Source organism: Lolium perenne, chromosome 3 (assembly GCF_019359855.2).
Source record: "Lolium perenne isolate Kyuss_39 chromosome 3, Kyuss_2.0, whole genome shotgun sequence".
Lineage (NCBI taxonomy): Eukaryota > Viridiplantae > Streptophyta > Magnoliopsida > Poales > Poaceae > Lolium > Lolium perenne.
Genome location: NC_067246.2, coordinates 242,087,902 through 242,111,262, shown reverse-complemented (window position 1 = coordinate 242,111,262; position 23,361 = coordinate 242,087,902). Strand labels below are relative to the sequence as shown.

Below are 23,361 nucleotides of genomic sequence, written 5' to 3'. Positions count from 1 at the left end.
TGCACACTGCCACGGTACCGGTTCAGTTTATTCTCCTATGAACGGCCGGAAGGAGAAGAGGCGCGGCGAGGGGATCGAACCGGCATGAGATGGGGGCGGAATCTCCGTGGTCGTCCCCGCCCTCGACGAGCCCCGTGCTGGATCGGCGACTTGAGGATGAGAGGGAGAGGCATTTTCTTGAGGAATGACACCCGGTTCGTCTCTTCTCCGTCTCACTATTTTTTCGCATCTCCTCCAGATCCAGGCATGTCCAAAAGAAACCCGATCCCGATGACCGCCCCACCCGCTTGATCCAGGCAACCTGCTCCAACGCCGACGCCCTCCTTCGTCCGGAGGATGCGAATGCAGGATACCCGCTCGACGGAGAGGAACTCGGCGACGAGCGGCACGCCGATGCAGGAGACCCGCTCTACGGAGAGGTACTCGGCGGCGAGCGACGCGCCGATGCAGGAGACCCGCTCTACGGAGAGGTACTCGGCGACGAGCGACGACGCGCAGGTGCTGTAGCCGGCTCGGTATCCCCTGATGAGGCGCGCGGTCCTGCGGAGGCGAGCGCAGCTACGGCTGTCGAGGCACGACAGCTGAGAGGCGATGTAGGGCGGACCACCAGCAAAGTGACCCGCAGCCTCTCCGAGTGCCTGCTGCTGCTGCTGCAAATCTCCGCCACATTTAGCCACGCATCAATCTGAGCTCGGCTGCAGCAGGGCTGTGGCGCCGTCATCTTCACAACCAATTATTCTGGATGGAACAGATTGGGACTTTTTCTGGACAACCTCGGGCCATTCTCATCCCTGATTGCCCTTTGGGATTGCTTCTTCAACTGGCATTGGAGAGGAAGGAAGGCCAATCGATGCCACACACGGCCAGAATTGGTGTTGTTTGGGGGAAATGAGGCAGCTTGGTGGGGGATTTGTATCCCTGTTTCACGGCTGAGGCGTTGGGAAGAAGAAAAATTCCAGCCGATTCGTAGACTTGGGCCAGATTAGGCCGGTCTGGCTCGGAGTAGACTAGGGCCATTTTGTTTTTTTCCCATTGTTTTATACCAAGATAAATGGAATAAACAAAGGGGTTTGAGGAAAAAAGAAAAGGATAACTGTTTCAATTTTTTTTGCAAAACTTTGTGACACATTGAAAAAGTTTTACAACATATCCAAAACAATATTATTAATTTATTTTTATCAATTAAGATATGAAAAAGGGAAGAGGGATTTATAAAACTCAGTAAAAGAAAATAGGGTCTGAAAATTTTAATATGGATTAGCAAAAACAGGTTAAAAACATGCAATGTAATGATGGGATGATGTCATAATGATGTAAAAAAAATCACAACCAAGCCTAATTAGGGTATAAACCGAATTGTTATAGCGATATACTTATTAATGATTGTTCAAAATAATTAAGAAGCACAAAGTAAATGTATGATACATTGACACATTATAATTGCACCCAATATCATCTAACCCGGTGCTACCCACGAGGCATATTGTGATATAAAATTAATGTGACTTGTACAAATGTTTTTTTACTAAATTTTAGAACCATTAGAAAAATATCATGTGTACTAGCTGTAAATTTGTTTGAATTCATATATTTATAAAATTTAAGAATGAGGCACACCATCATTACCATCTTCCGCTATTACCGGCTTGGAATGTTATTAGCTATGATTATGTAAATACGAGAAAATGTGATGGTGACAAAGAGAAGAAGTGTTAACACTGATGGTTCTTTTGTAGTGTTTGATTATTTGTTTCTTCCGGTGCAACGCACGGGCTCTTTTGCTAGTTGTCTTTAAATCAAGCAAGTCCTAAAGAAAGAAGGCCCATTGAGAACCGATCCACGTCTTCACCCACTCAGCCAGGCCCACTCCACCGTAAAGACGAAAAAACGCATCGTTCCCCACCAGTCGACGAATCACACCTGACGCTGCCCCAGCGACGAACGATAACTTAAATAACGTAAACCTTTCGCGGGGCCCAGATGTCAGAGACAGAGAGATAAGGAAACTGCCGGGCCGGCGTGTCCCTCCGCCTCTAGCCGTGCACCCACTCCGCTCCGGCTCCTCCGCCGCCCGCAGCGCACGCCGGCAGCCATGGCGCCTCCCCACGTCGGGGACGACACCTCCACGCGGACACCGCTCATCGCCGCCCCTCCTTATCTTCCTCGCCGGGCGGCCGCGTGGCTCCACCCGCTCCCTCTCCTCGTCGCCGCGGCGCTCGCCACCTACTACCACCTCCTCGCCGCGCCGGCCCCCTCCTACTACCACGCCCTCTTCCTCACCCTGGGCTCCAACGACACCGCCGCCGCCCACCTCCGCGCGCTCACCGCCCGCCCCCACCTCGCGGGCAGCGAGGCCAACGCCGCCGCCGCGGAGCACGTCGTCTCCATGCTCGCCTCCCTCTCCTTCCCCACCCGCGTCACGCCCTACTCCGTCCTCCTCTCCTACCCGGCCCACCGCTCCCTCTCCCTCTCCGCCCCCGGCCACCACACCACCGCCTTCGCTTTGGTGCAGGACACCTACCCCGACGACCCCAACGCCGCCGTCTCGGCGGAGGTCGTCCCCACCTTCCTCGCCTACTCCGCGTCCGGCTCCGCCGCCGCCGAGGCGGTCTACGCCAACTACGGCCGCGCGGAGGACTACGCCTTCCTCGCCGCCCGCGGCGTGAACGTCACGGGCAAGGTCGCGGTCGCGCGCTACGGCAAGGTGTACCGCGGCGACAAAGTGATAAACGCCCGCCTCGCTGGCGCGGCGGCGGCGGTGATATACACCGATTTCAAGGACTACGCGCCCGGGAAGGCCTTTCCGGATGGGCCGTGGATGCCGCCCACCGGCGTGCAGGTCGGGAGCACCTTCAAGGGGGTCGGGGACCCCACGACGCCGATGTGGCCGTCGTCCGAAGGGTGCGAGCGCGTTAGCATCGCCGAGGCGATGGCCTCGGACGACATGCCGGGGATACCGGCGCTGCCGGTTTCGGGGAGGGACGGGGAGGAGATACTGCAGCTCATTGGGGGAGATGTCGCGCCAGAGGATTGGCAAGGCGGCGAGGGCGCGCCGGTTTACCGTCTTGGCCCCGGGCCGGCGGTGCTCAATCTGACTTATACAGTGAGTTGCTGTGGAGATGAAGATCTGAGTTTGCTCTTTATGGTTTCAGTTCCTGAATTCAGTGATAACCAACCACCTGTGTGTTTCTTTGTAGGGGAATGAGACGATGGCTACTATTCAGAATGTTATTGCGGTGATTGAAGGGAAAGAAGAACCTGATAGGTAAATAGAACTCTCCAACTTTTCTCCTTTAATAGTAAAGATCCACAAATGGCCAAGCCGCTGATCACCCATCATACACTTGGTGCCTGCCCAAACCCCGACTGTCGACAACATTGTCCAAATCGTTTGACAGAAGCTACATTATGAGTACCCTGGATAAAATTCAGCAAATTTGCAACTACAGTGTTCATTGAGATTGACTACAAACTCAGCTACATTTCATCAGTATAATTGGTCAGAGATTTCTTGGACTGCAATTTTGAAATAGATACCAGGAACCCGCTTATTGTTAGATTCTGATGGGCATGTTTGTGCATCATATTTCAAATGTATGATAATTAATTTTCATGCACACACAGGTACGTTATCCTTGGCAACCATCGTGATGCATGGACATTTGGGGCAGCTGACCCGAACAGCGGAACGGCAGCCTTGCTTGAGGTATTTCATATTGGGTTGCTCTATGTCAAATTCTCAACTCTTCCGTTTTAGTCTACTCATGATTCGGAGCAACACATTGGCTTGTTACCTGCCATTGAATGTAGCTAGCTCAAAGGTTGTCTAAGCTACAAAACAAGGGTTGGAGACCTCGTCGGACAATCATTTTGTGTAACTGGGATGCCGAAGAGTACGGATTGGTACTCTCTCTCTCTCTCTCTCTCTCTCTCTCTCTCTCTCTCTCTCTCTCTCTCTGGCTATTATCAAGCAGTTCACCTGTCCTTCTTGTACTAATATCTTCCGAAAATTGCAGATAGGGTCAACTGAATGGGTTGAAGAGAACAGAGCAATGCTAACTTCAAAGACTGTTGCTTACCTGAATGTAGATATTGGGGTCTGTAATTCTGGATTTGACGCATCAGCCACTCCTCAACTTGATGAGTTGCTTAAGCAAGCGAGCAAACAGGTACCCTAGTTTAAAATAAACATGTTTTTTCCAGCTCAACAGAAAAAAAAATACAATAATGTTAGTCATGATCAACCCTCCCAGGGATGCTTGCTTCCATGTTGCCATAGCATTTAGGTGAGAGAGTCCGGAGGCAATTGTGGCAAGCCACAGTTTGACCAAAGACTGTTGTTCATAACCAAACCTTGCCATACTTTTCCACACCCTAAGTTAGGCATACACCTAGCCCCACACGTCAATAACTTAGAAAAGTGTGGCACAAATTCCATTAGACTAACCAAAGTGGTTCCAGTTTTGATGACCTAAACGTAGGCAAGTTTGGCAAACAAACAAAAAGTGGCAAAACTTAGCATATAGACCAACTTGCCCCAAGTTTTCGAGTAGCTGGGCACTAACATCATGTTGTAACTCGTACATGGCCAAAATTATGAGCAATCGAATTACACTTATGCAATTATGCCAAGGGGACAGTACAGCAACTAACTTACAATCAGTAAATTATTTTCTCTCTAGCCTGTGCTCAGTTTATTTTGTGATTGCTTAAAATTTGTACAATTGAAAGACAGAATAGTTTACTGTGTAATGGAATTGTTGTCAGTAGGAATGTCTACTAATTATTAAACAGTGAATTAGTGATCACCGATCAGGGTTCTTTACTTCTCTTAATATTCTGTTTTTTTTTTTTGTTCGAGCAAGGTTCCAAATCCTGATAATGGAACAGAAAGTCTGTATGACATGTGGATGGCTTCTGATAGTTCTCTGGTAAGCACTTAATGTTTAGGTAAAGCTTGTCACACAATTTGTTTTCTTAGTATTCTGAGTACTTGCCATGTGAAAGGAAATATTATGTATAGTTTAGACATAGTTCTGTTCCCTTTTTTTCGAAGTTCGGATGTGATGCTTTTATTATACTAGATACAAGTCTAAGATTTCTGATGACAGATTGGAAGGTTAGGAGGTGGAAGTTCAGATTATTCGGCCTTTGTTCAACATATTGGTATTCCTTCAGTTGATATGTCTATTGGGTCAGGTTTGTTCGAAGTTTTTATTATGCTCATTAAGTTACGTTCCTTGAAATATTTTGTCCTTTGCATTCTTGAATGATTGTGATTTTTGTGCTAGACCGAATCAAATAACAGTGCTACTTGTTTGCAGATTATGCCGTGTACCATAGCCTGTACGATGACTTCACATGGATGGAAAAGTATGGAGATCCCATGTTCCGCAGGCATGTCGCAGGTATCCCATATGTTCAACCGACATGGAGTTGTCACATGCTGAATTTTTACTCGTACTAAGACCGATGAACGTGACATGGTTGGGGCCTTGGGGGTACAGTTCTAAGGAGTGAGGGTTGCTCGCCATGGTGCGCCATGGTGCAGGGGATGAGAGGGACAGAAGTGAGAAACTGGGAGTAGTTTATTCTTCTCATTGCTTAATTAATTGATAATAAGTTCATGGTGTCCCTCTTGTAGCGGAAACTTGATTAGACCTAAGCATTGAATTGCTGCTTTCCTCCACCAAATCACATCCTTATTGTCCTATTTAAATTTTAAACTACCATATTTCCTATCCTAGCTAAATATATACGTATGTACTCCCTCCGTTTCTAAACATAAGATGTTTTAGCAAGTCAATTTGCCTTACCAAAACATCTTATACTTGGGAACAGATGGACTATTTCCTAACAATGCCCATGACATTACACCCCTCCTAGCTAAATATATACTTATGTACTCCCTCTGTTTCTAAATATAAGATGTTTTAGCAAGTCAATTTGGCTTACCAAAACAACTTATATTTGGGAATAGATGGAGTATTTCCTAACAATGCCCATGACATTACACCCATTCCCACAAGCAGCTTGTCCTCGAGATGCTCTTTTATTTGTTATGCATGTTGATATGTATAAGTGGATTGCCTAGCCCTTTCCATCAGTTCGGACTTCTGGTTGCGTTGGCTTGTGCATGAAGCTTGACATGGTATCAGAAACCACAGTCTCAAGTTTGAGTCCTGGGTTTCGCAATATTTGCCCATCCATATGTCCGTCATGTATACGATCATTCATACGTGTGTTATTCTTCTTTCCATGGTGTTGACTTTCTCTTCTCTTCTCCCGGTAACACGTGAGAAGGGGTGTTGATATGTATAAGTGGATTGCCTAGCCCTTTCCATCAGTTCGGACTTCTAGTTGGGTTGGCTTGTGCGTGAAGCTTGGCAATGCCGACCTAATATAGCCCTTACCCTCATGTCAACATAGGCCTCCACTTGATCCTCCACCGATAGTAACAACACTATTTAGGCACATTTGGAAACTTGAGATGACAGTTAGGAGCTTGTCGCAGAAGGTACATACAAAAACTTAGAGAACCTCATGAGACATTGTTAAAATGTGAAGTGTAAATTTAACCACACTAGGGCTCTAGAGTTTTAGTGGGGATTAGCGGGGATAATCTGCTCCAAACTTCAAATCCTCACTTATTGTAAATGCATGTTTGGTGGTAGAGTATGAGCGAGTTTAATCCCCACTTTTCCCCAAATTTTAGTGTAATTTTTTCAATCCCCAATACTCTACCTCTACCTAGTGGATTGGGGATGGGGTTTTGTGGGGATTGGGTGACAGCAGAAATTCACCCAATACTCTAGAATATTATCTCCATTAAAACACTAGTACCAAACAAGGCTTTAAGTGTGTCCATCCCTCTGTCCTGCTTAGCGATGCATGTTATGACACATCATCACTTGCTTGCTTCTTCAACTGTACAAAGGAAAAGAAACATTGAACCAATCTCTGCTTTGGTGCGGTTCAAACCTTGTGCGCTATACTCGATGAGATTCTTTTAGATTTGCAACTTTACATGCATAGAACATTAGAACTGTGAGGCATTGTCCTAGTGGACATATGTTGAGGTTCTCCTTATAAATGAAGTATGCATTTACAAATGTGGGAAAAAAATATTGCATTGTCTGTCCTATCTGTCTGTCCTATCTAATTCCACTTCAGATGATCATCGAAAATGTGTTGAGCTAAAATATTGTGCGCATAAGCTCACTGGCCAAAACTCAAGTTAACATCATCTCTCCTTGTAGTGGCAAGCATGTGGGGGCTTCTAGCTTTGAGGCTTTCGGATGAGGAGATCCTACCTTTCAACTACAGTTCTTATGTTGCAGAGCTTGAGGTAACATGTCCTTCAGATATCTTAATACACAGTGAAATGCTTGCCCGTGAGAGAGAGAAAACAAAGTTTTCCAGAGCTCTCCTATAAACTATATACCAACTGGAACTGTGCATCTCCTGTCAGTAATTAGAAGTCTAAATTTGGAGGATCCTGACAGTAGCGTTTGCTTGGCAGAAAGGTGCGGTGGGTATAAATGAGAGAGTACTAGGAATGCCTGTCAGCTTATCTCCCCTCCACAAGTCAATCAAAGAGTTCGACAGGGCAGTTCTAAAAGTGGACTCTGAACTGGAGGTATTTCGTTCTACCTATTGGTTGTTGTTTATTCATAGCTTTTATTTTGGGCTTACTAAGTTATTTTTCGTGACTAGGTTCTACAGACACGGAATTTTTGGTCCCCTTGGCGAAACAATCCATTGAAGGTAAGAGATCTCAATGACCGGTTGATGATGACTGAACGAGCGTTCACAGAGCGGGAAGGACTGTCCGGGAGACCATGGTACAAACACATGATAAGTTGATGTGGTTTTGGGCAAGTACATTATATTACCATTGTGCTTATGGAAAACAAATCATGCAGATCTATGGACCTTCACTGTACAACGATTATGGGGCGGAGGTGTATCCAGGTGTTGATGATGCCATTCAGACAGCAAAGAAAACAAATACTTCTGAGTCCTGGCAATCTGTACAGCATGAGATTCACAGGATTGCTAGAATCATCAGCCAAGCCGCATTAGTCCTCAGCGGACAGTTAACATGAAACCTTTTGCTCTGTTGTTGAAATTCCTTCTACAGCTATAATCACATGTAACTTTCAAAAAAAATCGTAACCTTATCTAGAGGTGGAATTCAGATGTTATCTTTTGACGAATAATTCATTACAATCCTATTGAAAGAATGTTTACCAACATGCGTCTAAATTCGAGATATATAAAGGCCAACAAGTGCAAGAAGACCAGTAATGTGCAGTTCCAAAAAAAATTGAACCAGTAGTTCTTGTGAAATGTTCTGCAAGCTATCTGCGCAAGAAACCCATGGCTTGGTAAACGTTGCTGAGGGTGGCGTCTGCTATCTCAGAAGCTTTCCCTGCCCCATCTATCAGAACACTATCTAAGTAACCAGGATCAGCCATGATCTCCTCGTATCGGACCTACATAAAGGTAAAAAGACGAATGTAATAACCAGAGGGCATATGCAAGATGAAATTGATTGTCCAAGTGAATGTAATTTGGTTTGCAATTGTTTAGTACAATGATTAAGTATATACTTGGATAAACTCAAAGGATGGACATGATAAACCACACAAGTCCAGAAATTACCATACCTGAATAGGTTGCAGATGATCAACTAAGGCATCTGTAAGGGTAGTCTTGAATGTCCCCCAGTTCATATCTTGGCATTCGCTAACAACTTCCTGTAAGGTCAGATGGGTAAATTATGTTTTCAATCAACATGATACTGGACATAGATGAAACCTGGCTGAGCAGGTGTACTATTCAAGTACGCAGAAGTTAACCACCTCTTTTGTTTTCCCGGTAATGATCTGGTAGACTGAGAGAAGATTTTTGCATTCCGGTCTCTCTGGGTTGTCGAATTCCAAGCTGGAGTGTGCAAATTGAATGACATGAGTCTCTTACCAAAGGCTAATCTATTAATTCAAGTTTGGAGTGAGAGGGAAGGGGGGGCTACAGACCCTGGGAGCGAGTCAGTTTTGCAGCGTTTGATTTTGTTCACGATCACCTGCGAAGTGATAGACAGCTATCAGAATAAATCAAAATGCTTAAAACTTTAAACATAAACACGGTCAGTTAACGGAAGAAATAAGACAAGTTAAATTTGCATTACTCTGTACTTACATCTTTTGGGTCAAGAAGGTTAATGCGAGATAGGTCTGAAGGAGCAGACTTAGACATCTATCACCAATAAACAGAATATCAGTACAAACATACACATACAGCACATTGAGGAGGTAAGTAGAATATGTACATCGAAACAGCTCTGCAAATAATACGTATATGATCAAGGATTAACATCTAAACTAGCGGTATAATAACCATAGAAAAGCACTAACTTTAGTTTGTGATCAGGTAAGAAATGCTGCATGCATGGCCAATTACCTTGGAGAGACCATCAGTTAGGGACATGACACGGGCACCTGCTGGAGGGATCAGAGCTTCAGGAACCTAAATAATCCGGAAAAGCTCAGTAAGCAAAAGTGCAAAGCATCTGTTGCTCAAGATGTTGAATCTTGAAATGATGCCAAACCATGTGTATGCACGACTAAACACACCTTAAATAATGAACCGCCTCTCCTGCGAACACATAGACATGACATTATCATAGTGAGAGACAGCTACTAGCCTACTACTAGTATCTCAAAAAGGGTACAAGATAGTTTAGCTTTTCTCACCCTCCCAATTTCTTCCACTTCCTTCCACCATAGAGATTATTTACACGTTCAGAAATTTCACGAGTTAATTCCAAATGTTGTGTCTGATCTTCACCAACAGGTACCAAATCGGACTGCAATCATACAAATCAGCTATTGTTGACATCAATGTAAGGAATGCAGTGTAAAAGGCACAAGGCTGAAGTTGAATTATATGCTTCTAACCGTTAGCTTTTACAGTAAGACTAATGTAACACAATGGTAGCCACAGACAAACTTTACCTGGTACAAAAGGATGTCAGAAGCCATTAGAACAGGATATGTTAGAAGTGCCACTCCAACATTTTCATTACCCTGGTAATTTAAGAGAGAACATTGGTAATACAATAAGTTGCTAATGAAATTTAATAAAATTAACAATGTGAAGAAAATCGCATGGGGACTGATTGGGAATGCATAATAAAACCTGGATTCATCTGATCTGATAACTAAAAATATGGAACTAACGATTCAGTAAATAGTAATGATAGAACTAACAATTTTGACAAAGTCAGAAATTGTATATCACTATAGTTTTAAGACATTACACTTGAGGTTGACACAACATATGCTAAACAAAAGAAAATCTGTTCCAAGAAGAATATTTACCTCTGATTCAATAATGCATCAGACAATTCAAAGTGGCAGTTAAAACCTAAGGTTGGATTATTAAATTTAGCATTTTTGTTCTTCTCAATGCTCAGTAGGATATTATAAATCACTAGGGAACAGCTGTCAGTGCATATTATTGATGTAGTGTTTTTTATCTGCAGGTTAATCATATTAGTCATAAATTGTAAGGGTGTCAATTTGATTGCCACATAATCTCCACAACATAGAAAAATGTCTATTTGTGAATTAAGCTATAGTTTTTTTTAAATCCCTTATGTACTATGATGGCTTATGAGGTATTCAGTTAAACCGAAGTTGACAGTGAAGCTATCGTACAGCGAATGACGCACCGCCTTGCGTGACTTCTCTTTGAATTGGATCATCTTGTTGAGCCACCCAATAGGAGTTGAAGAACTCAGTAGCCACATCAGCTCAATATGAGCACGTACATGAGATTGTACAAAAATGGAGGCCTGGAAACACACAAAGTAACGTAAAACCTTCAGCAACAGAAAAATATCCACAACAGGAACACCAAAGCATAGCATTATATAAGTATGTGATGCAGACCTTGGAGCTATCAATGCCGCATGCCAGATAAATTGCAGCGGTGCTTCTTGTAGCTTTAGATAGCTGTGGTGCTTCATATGGTAAAGTAATCTGCACATGTTTGAACATAGCGGTAAACATATATTGTCAAATGTTAGGCTATTCGAGTGAATAATGGAGAGAAATATCTTCAAAAAGTTAATTATAATCAAACATACACATTATGCAGCTGCTTGTGTTTCTGTAAGGTAATACTCTAGTTTACATATACAGCATTAACACTGCTTGGTTAACATATACTTTACATGCTCTGCTTAGACATTGTGATGACGCAGATGCAGCTTGTGTTCGAAGAGTATCCAACCATACTAGGTAAAATGAAGCATCCCAATTTGATCGAAGCACCGGATAAATTAGAAAAAGTAATGTTGATTGCTAGCTTAACTTAATCAGCTATACACAGGAACTACACACTATACAAATTCATTACGCTTTTATTGTAGGATGGCCATGAAACAGCTTACCGCATGCAGGTCCACAATGAAAAAGAATGTCTCGTATAAATCCTGCAAGGTATCATCGCAGAACAAAGGATAAGAAGATGCAAAACATAGATCTAAGGGATATTTAGTTTAGCACTGGATAGCTTCGTAATTCACACATCTCAACCAGATGAAGGTGGAAATGCAGTTACAAATTCAACTATGCAGTACCTGAAGTGCAACCCAATTCTTAATAGCGCCAAGATAGTTTCCAAGGTGCACCATTCCTGTTGGCTGTACACCAGAAACTACTCTTTTCCTGCAGTGGGTGGACACATCGACTGTTATTCAAATCACAATAAAAAAAAGAAACAAGTAAATAGATTTATCAGGATTACACATGACCTGCTATAAAAATACATTTCCTATTATTATACTGCAGGAATATTAATTCACTTGATAACTATGAGGAGTAACCCCATGAAAATGGATCCCATCTTTGGATCTTGGATGATGAATTATCGTCTGTCTCAAGCAAGCTTATCATGCACAATCTCATTTTTTATATGAAATTAGATGATAACAAAGCATTAAAAGCAGATTCCCATAGGAGCAAATGAAAGAATGACATCGCTAGGAGGAATACAGCATGAATTGCAACCCTGTGCACTTTTTTTTTTTTGCAATGAACAACAACCCTGTGCACTTGGAGGGCCAAAATCATAAGAGACGCACACCAACGATGCCACCTATGCACAATTTACCTTACTACGACATGCATTATAGAAGTCTTACTTACTCAGTGATAAATACTAACTAGACTGCCCTAAAGAGATACTAATTAGACATATACAATTCTTACTTAGATACTTTCCTGATAAATACTAACTAGACTGCCTTGAAAAGATACTAACTAGACTACCACAATAGCTGTTGTTGCTATCATGACTTCACAATAAGTACACATTATTTTCGGCAAGACTAGAAGAAAGTAATGAAGTGAATACCACTGCAGGAAGAACCAAATGATTATCAGCACAATGAATATGCTGGGACAGAAACTAAAGTGAAGACTATGGCATGGCATGGACCAGCGTCGCGCAACCTTAGCATAATCTCAACGCTCCAGCATCACAATTCAAACATCACAAAGTAACATGACCTTCAGCCAAATGCAGGAAATCATGCAAGGCCCAAAGTCTAGCAAGTGCATTACGTCGAACACCACACGAGCAAGGACAGAGGCGCGGGACTGGACTTACTTCCTGGCCGGGGGAGCAGGCGCCTCATCGGCCGAGGCTGCGGCTTCCGCGGCGCTGCTGCAGTTGAGACGGAGAGCGGGGAGGCGGGAAGGAATCGCCCCTCCTCGGATGCCACTCCTCGACCTGCGCGCAGAACCCAATTGGGCATAGGGAGAAAAAGCCTCAGACGGTGCACGCGAGAGGAGGAGGAGGGGGAGGAAGAGTGTGGAGTACGGTACGCGAGGAGGGGCGGGCGGTGGAGGATGTGGGAGAGGAGCGCGCGGCTCATGGCGTCCCTCCCGGTCCGGCCGCCGCGTGCTCTGCTTCGGATTTGGCTGCGCTGTTTCGGATGGAGGAAGAAGACGACGAACACTACCGGGGAGATGTGGGTTGGGTTTTGAGATGGGGACGCGATCCTGGACCGGGCTGGGCTTTTGCGGCCGAACCGGGCCGAGGCAGCCCAGTGCTTTCTCCAGGTGGACGAATCCCCGGCCCTGCCGCCGTGCCGCGAGAGCTTCTAGAGCCGGCCTACCGGGGAGGCGCGTGGCGCCACCTCTCCCGCGACGTGTCCCCGGACAAGAGGCGACGCGCGGTGTCGCCATGTCTTCGCTGTCCGCCGCTCGGCTTCTCCAAGTTCTCCTCCTCCTCCCCGCCGAGCTCCCTTTATGCTCGGGCTACACCGCACCAGCTTGGCTCGCATTGCATCTGCTTCCAGAGAGGCGTGGTCGCGGTGCTACAGCAGCAGGACGATAGGATCAGCGAGAGCGGCGCAGTGCGGTGCTATGACCGGAGGACGATCAGGGGAGGGGGAGGGAGGAAAGAACGGCGCCGTGCCGCCTTCCTCCGACGCCGCGATGGCGGGCGTGGCCACCGGCGGCGTGGAGGACGCCTACGGCGAGGACCGCGCCACCCAGGACCAGCCCGTCACGCCGTGGGCCGTCTGCATCGCCAGGTACGTACGGCAGCTTGCCTTGCTCAACAACTGCTGTTCTAGTTCTACACGCGCGTTGCTCAACTCAGCTGCTGCTGCTGCTGATTTGCAGTGGCCACTCGCTGCTGAGGGATCCGCGGCACAACAAGGGCATGTCGTTCACGGAGGAGGAGCGGGACGCGCACTACCTGCGCGGCCTGCTGCCGCCGGCGGTGCTGCCCCAGGAGCTCCAGGAGAAGCGGCTGCTGCAGAACGTGCGGGAGCTCGAGACGCCCCTGCACCGCTACATGTTCCTCGTGGACCTCCAGGAGCGGAACGAGCGGCTCTTCTACAAGCTCATGGTCGACAACGTCGAGGAGCTGCTCCCCGTCGTCTACACGCCCACCGTCGGCGAGGCGTGCCAGAAGTACGGCTCCATCTTCAGAAGGCCGCAGGGCCTCTACATCAGTCTCAAAGACAAGTACGTTTGGAGTTAATTGACCCACCAAGACCAAGCTCGTTCGTTTTTTGTTCACACGGCCTGATTGCCTGAAGCCAGCTTCTGTTCAACCGAACTGAATTCGTCGTGCTCTGTTCCGTTCCAGGGGAAGGATACTGGAGGTGCTGAGGAACTGGCCGGAGAAGAGTATTCAGGTCATCGTTGTCACCGACGGCGAGCGCATCTTAGGCCTCGGAGATCTTGGCTGCCAGGTCAGTCACTCACCTCTCCGGCCGTCTCTTTTCACCAAATTAATTCCTGGCTCGTTGCTTATCATGGATGGAAATCATGTGCTACATGCAGGGTATGGGGATTCCCGTGGGGAAGCTTGCTCTGTATACTGCCCTTGGTGGCGTCAGGCCATCTGGTGTAAGTACATAGAGCATCAGGACCGTGTCTTGTTCTGTTCACATTTCACAGCGAGCAATTCGATAAACTGATATGACTTTGTTTCCGTTTTGCGTCCCAGGCATTGCCTATAACCATCGATGTGGGAACGAACAACGAGGAGCTACTGAATAACGAGTTCTACATTGGATTACGGCAAAGAAGGGCCACTGGCCAGGTCCCACGTTTGCTGTATCTTCCTTAGCTAACCTCCGTTGTCACACTATGGTCACGAGTCCTCACAGCTCGCCTCCATTTCTCGTTTCAGGAATACACTGAGCTTCTGGATGAGTTCATGGCTGCCGTTAAGCAGAACTATGGGTCGAAGACTCTTGTCCAGGTATGAAACAGCCGAAATAACCATTAGTTCTGGTCTGGTCTGTACCTGAGCTGCTATCATGGCCACTTACCGAAGTTTCCTTCGCATTCCTTTTGACATGTAAACTTCACAGTTTGAAGACTTCGCAAACCACAATGCATTTACCCTTCTCGAGAAGTACAAGGGAACCCATCTCGTCTTCAATGATGATATTCAGGTAGTGCCAGGGACAAGATTTTGTGGTTTCTGTATCTTTGGAACTAGTATTATGATTACTCCAAGCAAAACCAGGGGATTTGCTTATGCGCGACCCTATAAGTTTAACTTTGATATGCATAGGGCACGGCTGCGGTGGTCCTTGCGGGCCTTATTGCTGGTCTGAAGTTTGTTGGCGGAACTTTAGCTGATCACAAATTCTTATTCTTCGGTGCGGGAGAGGTTAGTAATCTTAACGCAAAACAGCTGGTCCTGCGTTACTCCTGGTTACTTCAGACTGCTGCAAAGTTTCTAAGCATCTGCCAGTGCTGTGCTGCTGCATCACAGATTGCTTCTCATTCCTGATGAACTGAATGATCAAATGGAGATTTGCTAGGGACGTGCTATGCTAAATTCTAAAGCATTTGTACCGTGCTAGTTCTGTTGGTTCTCTTTTAGGAATGGAATGACAATGCATATTAAATTATCAGTTTTTTAGATCCACTTGTTATAGTTTACATGTTAAGATAGTCAGTTCTTTTTTGTGCCATATGGTGCCTCTACTGAACCCTGATAAGCATGTTACTCATCAATTGGTTTCAAGTTTGTGAGTAATCGGAGCCCAATTATCTGTTCTTGCAGGCTGGTACAGGCATTGCTGAACTAGTGGCTTTGGAGATATCAATGCAGGTAGTTGGTTTTGTTAATTTTTGTCTCGTTGGGATCTGGAGTGTGTTACTAATGATGTTACTCTTATGTTATGTTTCAGTCCCACCTTTCACCCGAAGAGGCTCGCAAAAATATTTGGCTTGTTGATTCAAAGGTATTGCAAAGCATTCCCTCCTGGCTTAAACCAATCGATAAGCGACCGTATACTGATATATAGTGGGTTGCAGGGGCTGATCGTCAGTTCGCGTAAAGAGTCTATACAGCCTTTTAAGAAGCTATATGCACATGAGCATGAACCAGTCAAAGATCTATTAAGTGCCATCAAGGTATAAAGCTACACTGAACTTTAGAGACTCGCAATAGTGTTCCAGTGTATACTTCTGCTTTATCAGGCAGGCAGTACATTGATTTCCATTTTTCAGGACATCAAACCGACTGCACTCATAGGATCAGCTGGTGTGGGTCAAAGTTTCACCAAAGAGGTGATTGAGGCTATGTCTTCGATTAACAAGGTAACACAAACATCATTGACATTATAGTTCACAAAAGAACAGTACAATCTCAGCCTGCCTTAATAACGATTCTGACGACTGACCGCTAATTACAACAAAATGCAGAGACCAATCATCCTTGCTCTATCAAACCCAACATCAAAATCTGAATGTACTGCTGAGCAGGCATATTCATGGAGTGAGGTGATATTCTGCTAATGATAATTTCATGCCATCCTTGATAAATCATAGCATGCCAAAACACATAATGCTTTATGAGATTTATGTGTTCATGTAGGGCCGTGCAATATTTGGGAGTGGAAGCCCATTTGATCCAGTCAAATACAATGAAAAGCTTTTTGTACCTGCACAGGTTAGAAAATTGAGTCTGTATGTCAATCAATATCTATTTCTAGTTTTACCAGTGTGAAGTTGCTCATTTCCATTTGTAAAAACATCAGGCGAACAATGCGTACATCTTCCCAGGGTTTGGTTTAGGTGTAGTGATCTCAGGGGCAATACGGGTGAAAGATGAAATGGTCCTTGCTGCAGGTAACTATAAGTAATGTTTCACTTGACTGAAGTGTGCTACTCTGTCGAACTGTGCTGATGGTGCATGCTTGTTTTGTTTTTGGTGTTGAACAGCTGAAGGCCTAGCCGAACAGGTCACCTCAGAGCATTTCGACAAAGGTCTGATCTATCCGCCCTTCTCCAGCATCAGGAAGATCTCAGCTAACATCGCAGCTCGTGTCGCTGCGAAAGCCTATGACCTTGGTAATATCATATTTTAGTTTAGTTTACCACTAGCATTCTAGAAAACTTCAAACAATAAATTCATATATTTTCTGTATGCAGGATTGGCTAGCCATCTCCCTCGTCCAAGAGACTTGGTGAAGTATGCGGAGAGCTGCATGTACAGCCCCATCTACCGTTCTTACAGATGAATCCATTGTAAACTCCCTAGGCCAAGAATAATGTACAGTTGGACCTGATTATGATTTACTGTGTCTCTGCCATTGGACACATGTGCTTTGTTCATGTTTTGGGAGTTATTGTATACAGGATTTGCTACAGCGAGCTAATATCCTGTGCTTGGAAGAGAATAATGTATAATAAAATGGTGTGCTTGAGTTGCATAGGGTTTTTCCATGTACAAGTACGAAACATGCTGAATAATTTTTCCATGTGGTCAGACAGCGGGAACCTGACTTCTGATATAACAACATGCTGAATAATTTTCCTTGTCCCTTTTCAATGGGAAGCTACATAGTATGATAATTTACGATGGCATGTACTTGACACAGCACAAAGTCGTCCTGGGGTCAGAATTCTTGACGAAGTTGTCAAGTAACGTTCAGAATGGTGTGCAACAAGAAAGCTGTGATACTGCAGACTATTATAAACAATTTCACCAGAAACGCCCGACTACGCAATTCTAGAGAAGCAAGAGGAGAAAATGCAATGCCGACCGTGACCACCGACCTACGTGGACGATCTGTCCTGTGCTGATTGTGTATCATCTGAAATTCGGGAACTGCGTATCCCCCAGAAGGATTTCGGAAGAACATTCCTCTTGTCAGCCCTGAATAGCCAGCCAATGTTGGACTCACAGGCAGTGCACAGCGCAATCGTCCATGTATATCTGCAACAACTTCCTCCTCTGAGTCGGTGTAACAAGCAATATGTGCAACTATGGAAGTTGCCTGCTGCGTTTTCCAGTTCAAGATAGGAAACTGAAAAGAAAATAGCATACTAGAGAAGTAGAGACCATACCCTGGGAACCAGCTGTGATCTCTAGAAGGATTGCCATGGAGTGCAAGCCCGGAAGCATTGTGCAGTGTTATCACCTCCTGCGCAGCAGAGTCATACGGCTTGACATATGCACCAACTGGGTCATCACTAGACATTACCGCCTTGTCACTGCGTCTTGCAATGAGAGCCTACAATAATAAATCGACTTGTTACATTGCCATATCAATTATAATATTTAAAACTAACTTGAATTTACATATAAGTTTAGGTATGCCTTTTGCTAAAATCATGGCCAGTGTCCCAAAGAGCCAGGACCTCTCCAAGATCTTATAAATAAATAAATAAGAGACCAACATACTTCCCCAAAAGAGCCAAAAGAAGAGTCCTACGCAGCTCTCCATAGCTGGACTGCCAGCTTTACATAATTCTTATTTTTGAGCATCGCTCTCTCTTCAATATATTTGCAGTAGATAAATCATCTACTGTTTTCCTGAAGAAAACAACTAACAGGTGCCAACTGGACTTTATTTTCAAAGCCAGCACCAAATATCAACTTCGCAAAATCTGCAGTGAGTTTTAGTTATTTAGGGGTAGAGATTAGAGAAGCAGTGGTTCAGAATCGTTTCCTCGTCTTTTTACATGGCAGTTCAGAACACCAAATGTGCACAAACGAAAATTGCACAACTTTTTAGACACCGGTCAATTTAAAACAAATCTAGACCTCATCTGCCGGAAACCTTGGTGGCAAGGTTGTTGAAAACCCTGGCCACAACATAGATGCACATGAAGCAATTTGGTTTTATGAAGCATAGATGGCTTGCTTCATCTATGCAAGTAGACCTGTGGCTGCAACTGCAAACCACAGACTGGTAAACCCAACAACAAGCTAATACAAGTAAGCAGGACCAGAGCAGTGAAGATTAAGAAACCACATAACATAACTAATGCAAGCAAGATTGAGGCGTCAGATGGAGTTGGAAAAGAAGCTCAAATTATGATCAGGAACTACAGTGAAAATAGTAAGTATGAAGGTAAAAAATCATTTACCAGGCAATTTTTACATCGTATGAGATTAAATGCCTTCAGTATCTGAATCTCCCGCTTTAGCCGATATGAGATTCCATCAATGTCAAGCAATTCCTGTCTCACAGATTCTGGCACGGGCAGTCTGCTTCCAATGTGAAACGACAACATATCTGGTTTTTTCACATAGTCATCCATGCTTGGTTTTGTGATTATCTGCCTCCACAGATCTGCCATGAAAGTAAGCTCAGGTCATACATACAGTAAGCTTTAATCAGAACTCAACATACTAAGAAATGGAAGCAATATTATTTGGTTGAAAATAAATGAACATAGAACAATATGGAGACAGTTTTTGCTACATTATGATTATGACCAAGAAGAGGTGAAATAATTCAGTACCTGCAGCCCTGCTCGCAAGTGAATATGAATCGTACATATCGTAAACCCATCGGGGCCAAAATGATAACGGAGCCTCCAATGCCATCTTTGAATTACAAGCGGAATGGTACGGTCTCTGCCGTTCATCTTTCTTCCTCACTGTCGACAAGGATTTAGGGGATGCAAACCAAAGATCATCATCATTAACCATGGTGGCATCCTTGACTGGATGACATAATGTACCAAATTCATTCACAGATTCATGCTTCTGCCAAGACGGTTCAGGCAAGAGATCTTCATCTTCGTTTGAGGAATAGTATATTCTTGTATCTGTTACTGAATGGTCACTTGAAGTACTAGTGGATGACAGAGAATCAAAATCATTTTCAGAGTCCATAAGATCTCTCTGCTTGAAAGAAGATACAACAAAACTGGGCACTGATGAATCACGTTGCTTGAAGGTATTACTTGCAGCTAACTGTCCAAATGCATCTCTTGGAGTTCTTAAGGGCGCTTCTTCTTCGATGATTTGGACTTCACCCCATGGCTGTCAATGGATAAAAATAAAAGGAAGTCGTGCCATCATGGAGCTCTGTTTCATAGCATTACAGAATAACAGATAATTAGACAAAATCTGAACTTACTACTTCATCGACGTCAACCCAACTGCGTCTAAGACAAAACCGTTGCTGACCTCGAGTGACAACTTTTGATGAGCCATCATCCAATCGCATAATTTGGTGTATCTATGTTAGCAAATAAAAGCGTAAGGATACCTGATACTGGGAAGAACTTATCACAGTACAGTACAAGAAAAATGGTTTGATGAAGGAAAAAAGAGAACTCCAGCAACATATCACATTTCAATATACAATTGTCTTGCTTGAAAGTTTCAGATGATACAAGGTATTGAGCACGGCAACATAGCAATGACACGTGTAGCGCATAGTTATGCTTCAGGATGTGCTGTTGTGTAATATCAAAGGATTAACATAAAACTCCACAAATTATATTGAATTGGTGATGACAGGCTACTCCATTAAAACATTTGCAAGTACAGTCAACTCTACATGTCCATACGACCATACCATATGCGTTATATAGTAAAGAATGGATCCCTATGACAATTCACCGTTTCTTTTTCATCATTTTGATGGCAAGGGACTAAGGGTATCCACAACAGCAATGCCTTAGCCTTGTCATGGTGAGAGACACATGCGATAATTTTACACATAACTGTTAATTGAATAGCTTTGGTGCCTGTTTGCAGAAAAATATTTCACGAATGAGAGACACCAAAAGTAAGAATATGGGTTCGATGAACTGATATAAGCATACAAACAAAAGATAACCAAATAACAGAAAAACAGAAACGGGCAGATATGAAATGCTAAATCTCAATACATTATGTATGATTCTAAGCTTTATGAACTTCCGTGAAAACAGAAGAAAAAGAACCTCTGCTATTGTGCCAACTGAAGCAATAGGATGACGTCCATCATTAATGAGTGGGTCGGCATAAACCTGAAGTCGAAGAATTGTCAAAAAATAAAACTACAATATGACACAGCAAAACAATGGCGAGTAGCACTCACCACACCTATCATGCATGGAGTATCAACATGATTAATAGCCTTGTCAACAGTTGCTAATAATCTAGGCTGAATTACTCTAAGAGTCAGGGTAGCTTCAGGAAACAAAACAAATCCTGCAAAAGTATGCCATAAACTTGAATAAAATTGGTATGCTAAAAATGCTAACCATTAAAGGTGTTACGTTGTGAGCAACAAGTGGAAGGATAACACAGATGGGTATCTATAAACTCCGATTGTACTTTGTTGGTTTGAAATATATGAGATATTGATCTACTTGTGGAGCTTTCACTCCCATTTGATTTCAGGGAAATTGACAAGCTTTAATAGATAAGGTAATTTTAGTAAGTTGTGCAGTTAATGTCACGCACAGATGGATCAGTTATTCAGAATGAGAAACACCTGAAAATGCATTGGCTCTTTATTCGGATAATTTGAGATCAACTCCCCTATCCTAGTATACTTGAATGCAGAGTCAGTAGCAACTCTACCTTGAAGATAAAACATAGGTAAACTGAGGACAGCACCACCATTCAAGAAAGCAAATCTGCGTCGGGTATCATCAACCTCTGTCATATAAACAGACTTCAAAACGATGCAGCTAGCATAACAAAACATGCTAAGATCAGATTTAATAACTTAACACTTACCACCAACATATGTATTCAGGGAAGCCCGAGATGTATTAAATGTAAACTCTTCAGAAGTGCTAGCCTCTCGATCTCCATGAGTATTCCTGTGATAGAAGAATGAGGAAAATGAATAAAGCACGGTTCCTCATAAACATCAATTTAAACTAACTGATCCAAATTTCGTTCTACCATTCATCAGAGAATGGGTACATTGAGTGGAAACTTCAGTGGACTAAACTGCATGGTATGCTTGGTTCGAAAAAATCACTAGATTCCAGGATTGGGTCTATTGATTATAGATGGGGATCATCCCATGATTTCAGTAGGATGACCCCATTCCTCTTCTTCTTACCAGCTGCTTATGACAGATGGTGTGCTGATGCCATGTTCATTAAATTCCCTTACAACCAAAGCATGAGGATATCAATCCAGCTCAAAACATATAATCATGAATGGAATCGCTGCAAGTGTGAGAGCAATTGTGAGCACCAGGTAAACTACTTCATCAGTCTTCGCAACATCAGATCGTCCATTCACACTCAAGGGGAAATGGGGGATACCACCATTTAATCTTTGATTCCACAACTGATGTGTATCAACAATGTTACGATGTCGGGTGCCAAATCACCTTAAACCAAATAAGTTTGGAGCAATCGAAACCTATGGGTGCCACTGCCTACCGACCATCGCACCACCAGCTTCTACACCTCTAAAACTGAGCTCAATTTCGAGCGCATAGCCGTTTTCAGTAATAAGCTCGAAAGCTTTCGTCAACCCCAATTTCCACCTCCTCTGGGTTCGTAATGTTGAGGAGGGCAGAAGGCACACCCTAACTTGTAGTATTTCCTGAGTAATAATTACTCCACCATACCAGAAAATAGTAGCAGGTTAAATAACGTCAATTGCAACACGGCATGGCGAACGAAACCCCTCTCCACTCTCCACCACGAAATATCGAACAAGTAAGCCCCAATCTAAGCGTCGAGCGCAGGGGAATGGTAAAATAGGGCGAGGGGTGGGACCTGAGGAAGGTGGCGACGTCGGAGGAGGAGGATGAGCCGGAGTCGTCGACCTCCTCGACCTCTAGCTCCTCCATGTCCAGCTCCAGGATCTGCTCCATCTGCCTCCGCATCCAGGCCGGCTCCGCCATTCCGGTGCCGCCGCGCGAGCGCGAGGACACGGGGTGTGGAAGGGAGGGACGCGAAACGGCGATGAGTTCCGCGCTCTCCGCTTCTCCCCTCCGCCCTTTTTTCTTGTTTTGACAGAAGTTCGGCCTTTTTTGTTGTTTTGACAGCACTTCTCTCCTCACTCTTGTTGCCCCGGCACCCGGGTTCAGACTCGAACCCCAACCCTGTAAAAAGCAGCATTTTAGGTCGGGTTATGGCTCACTGCACCTGCGAGGTGGGACTTCCATCTGGTTCCGGAGAGCTCCGGTTCACTAATCGCGCATCGTTTGATAGACTGGGTTGCATTGGGTGGCATCCAAGTGATACTTTGATTGGTTGGTCACATGGTTTGTCTAGCCTCACTTATATGGCAACATGGTGACCTTATCTCACCTATGACAAGACCACCATGGCACCGCCGTTCACAAGCTTCGGCACGTCGGCGATGGCACCGCCGGTCACGCCGGTCAAAAGCATCACCACATACCACGAAGACGAACACCACCATGACACCGTCGGTCACGCCGGTCACAACCATCACCATGTCGCCGACCACGAAGACGAACACCACCAAGACACCGTCACACCGGTCACAAGCATGGGCTCGTCGCCGACCACGAAGACAAACACCACCATGACACCGTTGGTCACGCCGGTCACAAGCATCACCATGTCGTCGACCACG

At 44.6% G+C, this 23,361-nt stretch overlaps 4 protein-coding genes across 5 annotated transcripts; 2 read left to right on the top strand and 2 right to left on the bottom strand.

The window, feature by feature from the left end:
• The first annotated feature begins 1,942 nt into the window (after positions 1-1,942).
• Positions 1,943-8,256, top strand: LOC127343809 (probable glutamate carboxypeptidase LAMP1). 2 transcript variants are annotated; one of them, XM_071828420.1, is made up of 12 exons: positions 1,943-3,103; positions 3,198-3,265; positions 3,625-3,706; positions 3,811-3,903; positions 4,017-4,169; positions 4,866-4,931; positions 5,112-5,199; positions 5,325-5,408; positions 7,260-7,348; positions 7,523-7,639; positions 7,726-7,859; positions 7,928-8,256. In XM_071828420.1, exons 1-12 carry the CDS (start codon positions 2,093-2,095, stop codon positions 8,106-8,108), a joined length of 2,166 nt encoding a protein of 721 aa, XP_071684521.1. In that variant the 5' UTR covers positions 1,943-2,092; the 3' UTR covers positions 8,109-8,256. The 2 variants fall into 2 exon arrangements, with proteins under 2 accessions (XP_071684521.1, XP_071684519.1); XM_071828418.1 differs by having other exon boundaries at positions 1,945-3,103; positions 7,717-7,859.
• On the bottom strand, positions 8,165-13,044 carry LOC127343812 (tryptophan--tRNA ligase, chloroplastic/mitochondrial). The gene is made up of 15 exons (XM_051370010.2): positions 12,900-13,044; positions 12,682-12,804; positions 11,651-11,738; positions 11,462-11,503; positions 10,959-11,048; positions 10,739-10,861; positions 10,020-10,091; positions 9,759-9,871; positions 9,639-9,660; positions 9,466-9,531; positions 9,205-9,261; positions 9,042-9,088; positions 8,868-8,949; positions 8,673-8,762; positions 8,165-8,498 (listed from the first exon to the last, which is right to left on the bottom strand). The coding sequence occupies exons 1-15, from the start codon at positions 12,947-12,949 to the stop codon at positions 8,364-8,366; spliced, it is 1,200 nt and encodes a 399-aa protein (XP_051225970.1). The 5' UTR covers positions 12,950-13,044; the 3' UTR covers positions 8,165-8,363.
• A 135-nt stretch (positions 13,045-13,179) lies between these two features.
• Positions 13,180-17,266, top strand: LOC127343810 (NADP-dependent malic enzyme). Its single transcript, XM_051370007.2, has 17 exons — positions 13,180-13,612; positions 13,704-14,051; positions 14,176-14,281; positions 14,373-14,438; positions 14,539-14,634; positions 14,725-14,796; positions 14,909-14,992; positions 15,115-15,213; positions 15,613-15,660; positions 15,740-15,793; positions 15,867-15,965; positions 16,062-16,151; positions 16,257-16,334; positions 16,429-16,503; positions 16,592-16,682; positions 16,776-16,904; positions 16,986-17,266. Exons 1-17 carry the CDS (start codon positions 13,326-13,328, stop codon positions 17,072-17,074), a joined length of 1,911 nt encoding a protein of 636 aa, XP_051225967.1. The 5' UTR covers positions 13,180-13,325; the 3' UTR covers positions 17,075-17,266.
• Positions 17,267-17,322: 56 nt separating this feature from the next.
• Positions 17,323-22,822, bottom strand: LOC127343811 (uncharacterized). The gene is made up of 11 exons (XM_051370008.2): positions 22,533-22,822; positions 21,529-21,614; positions 21,370-21,447; positions 20,882-20,994; positions 20,745-20,810; positions 19,931-20,032; positions 19,308-19,833; positions 18,930-19,135; positions 17,904-18,070; positions 17,613-17,772; positions 17,323-17,508 (listed from the first exon to the last, which is right to left on the bottom strand). Exons 1-10 carry the CDS (start codon positions 22,658-22,660, stop codon positions 17,613-17,615), a joined length of 1,632 nt encoding a protein of 543 aa, XP_051225968.1. The 5' UTR covers positions 22,661-22,822; the 3' UTR covers positions 17,323-17,508.
• Positions 22,823-23,361: the final 539 nt, after the last annotated feature.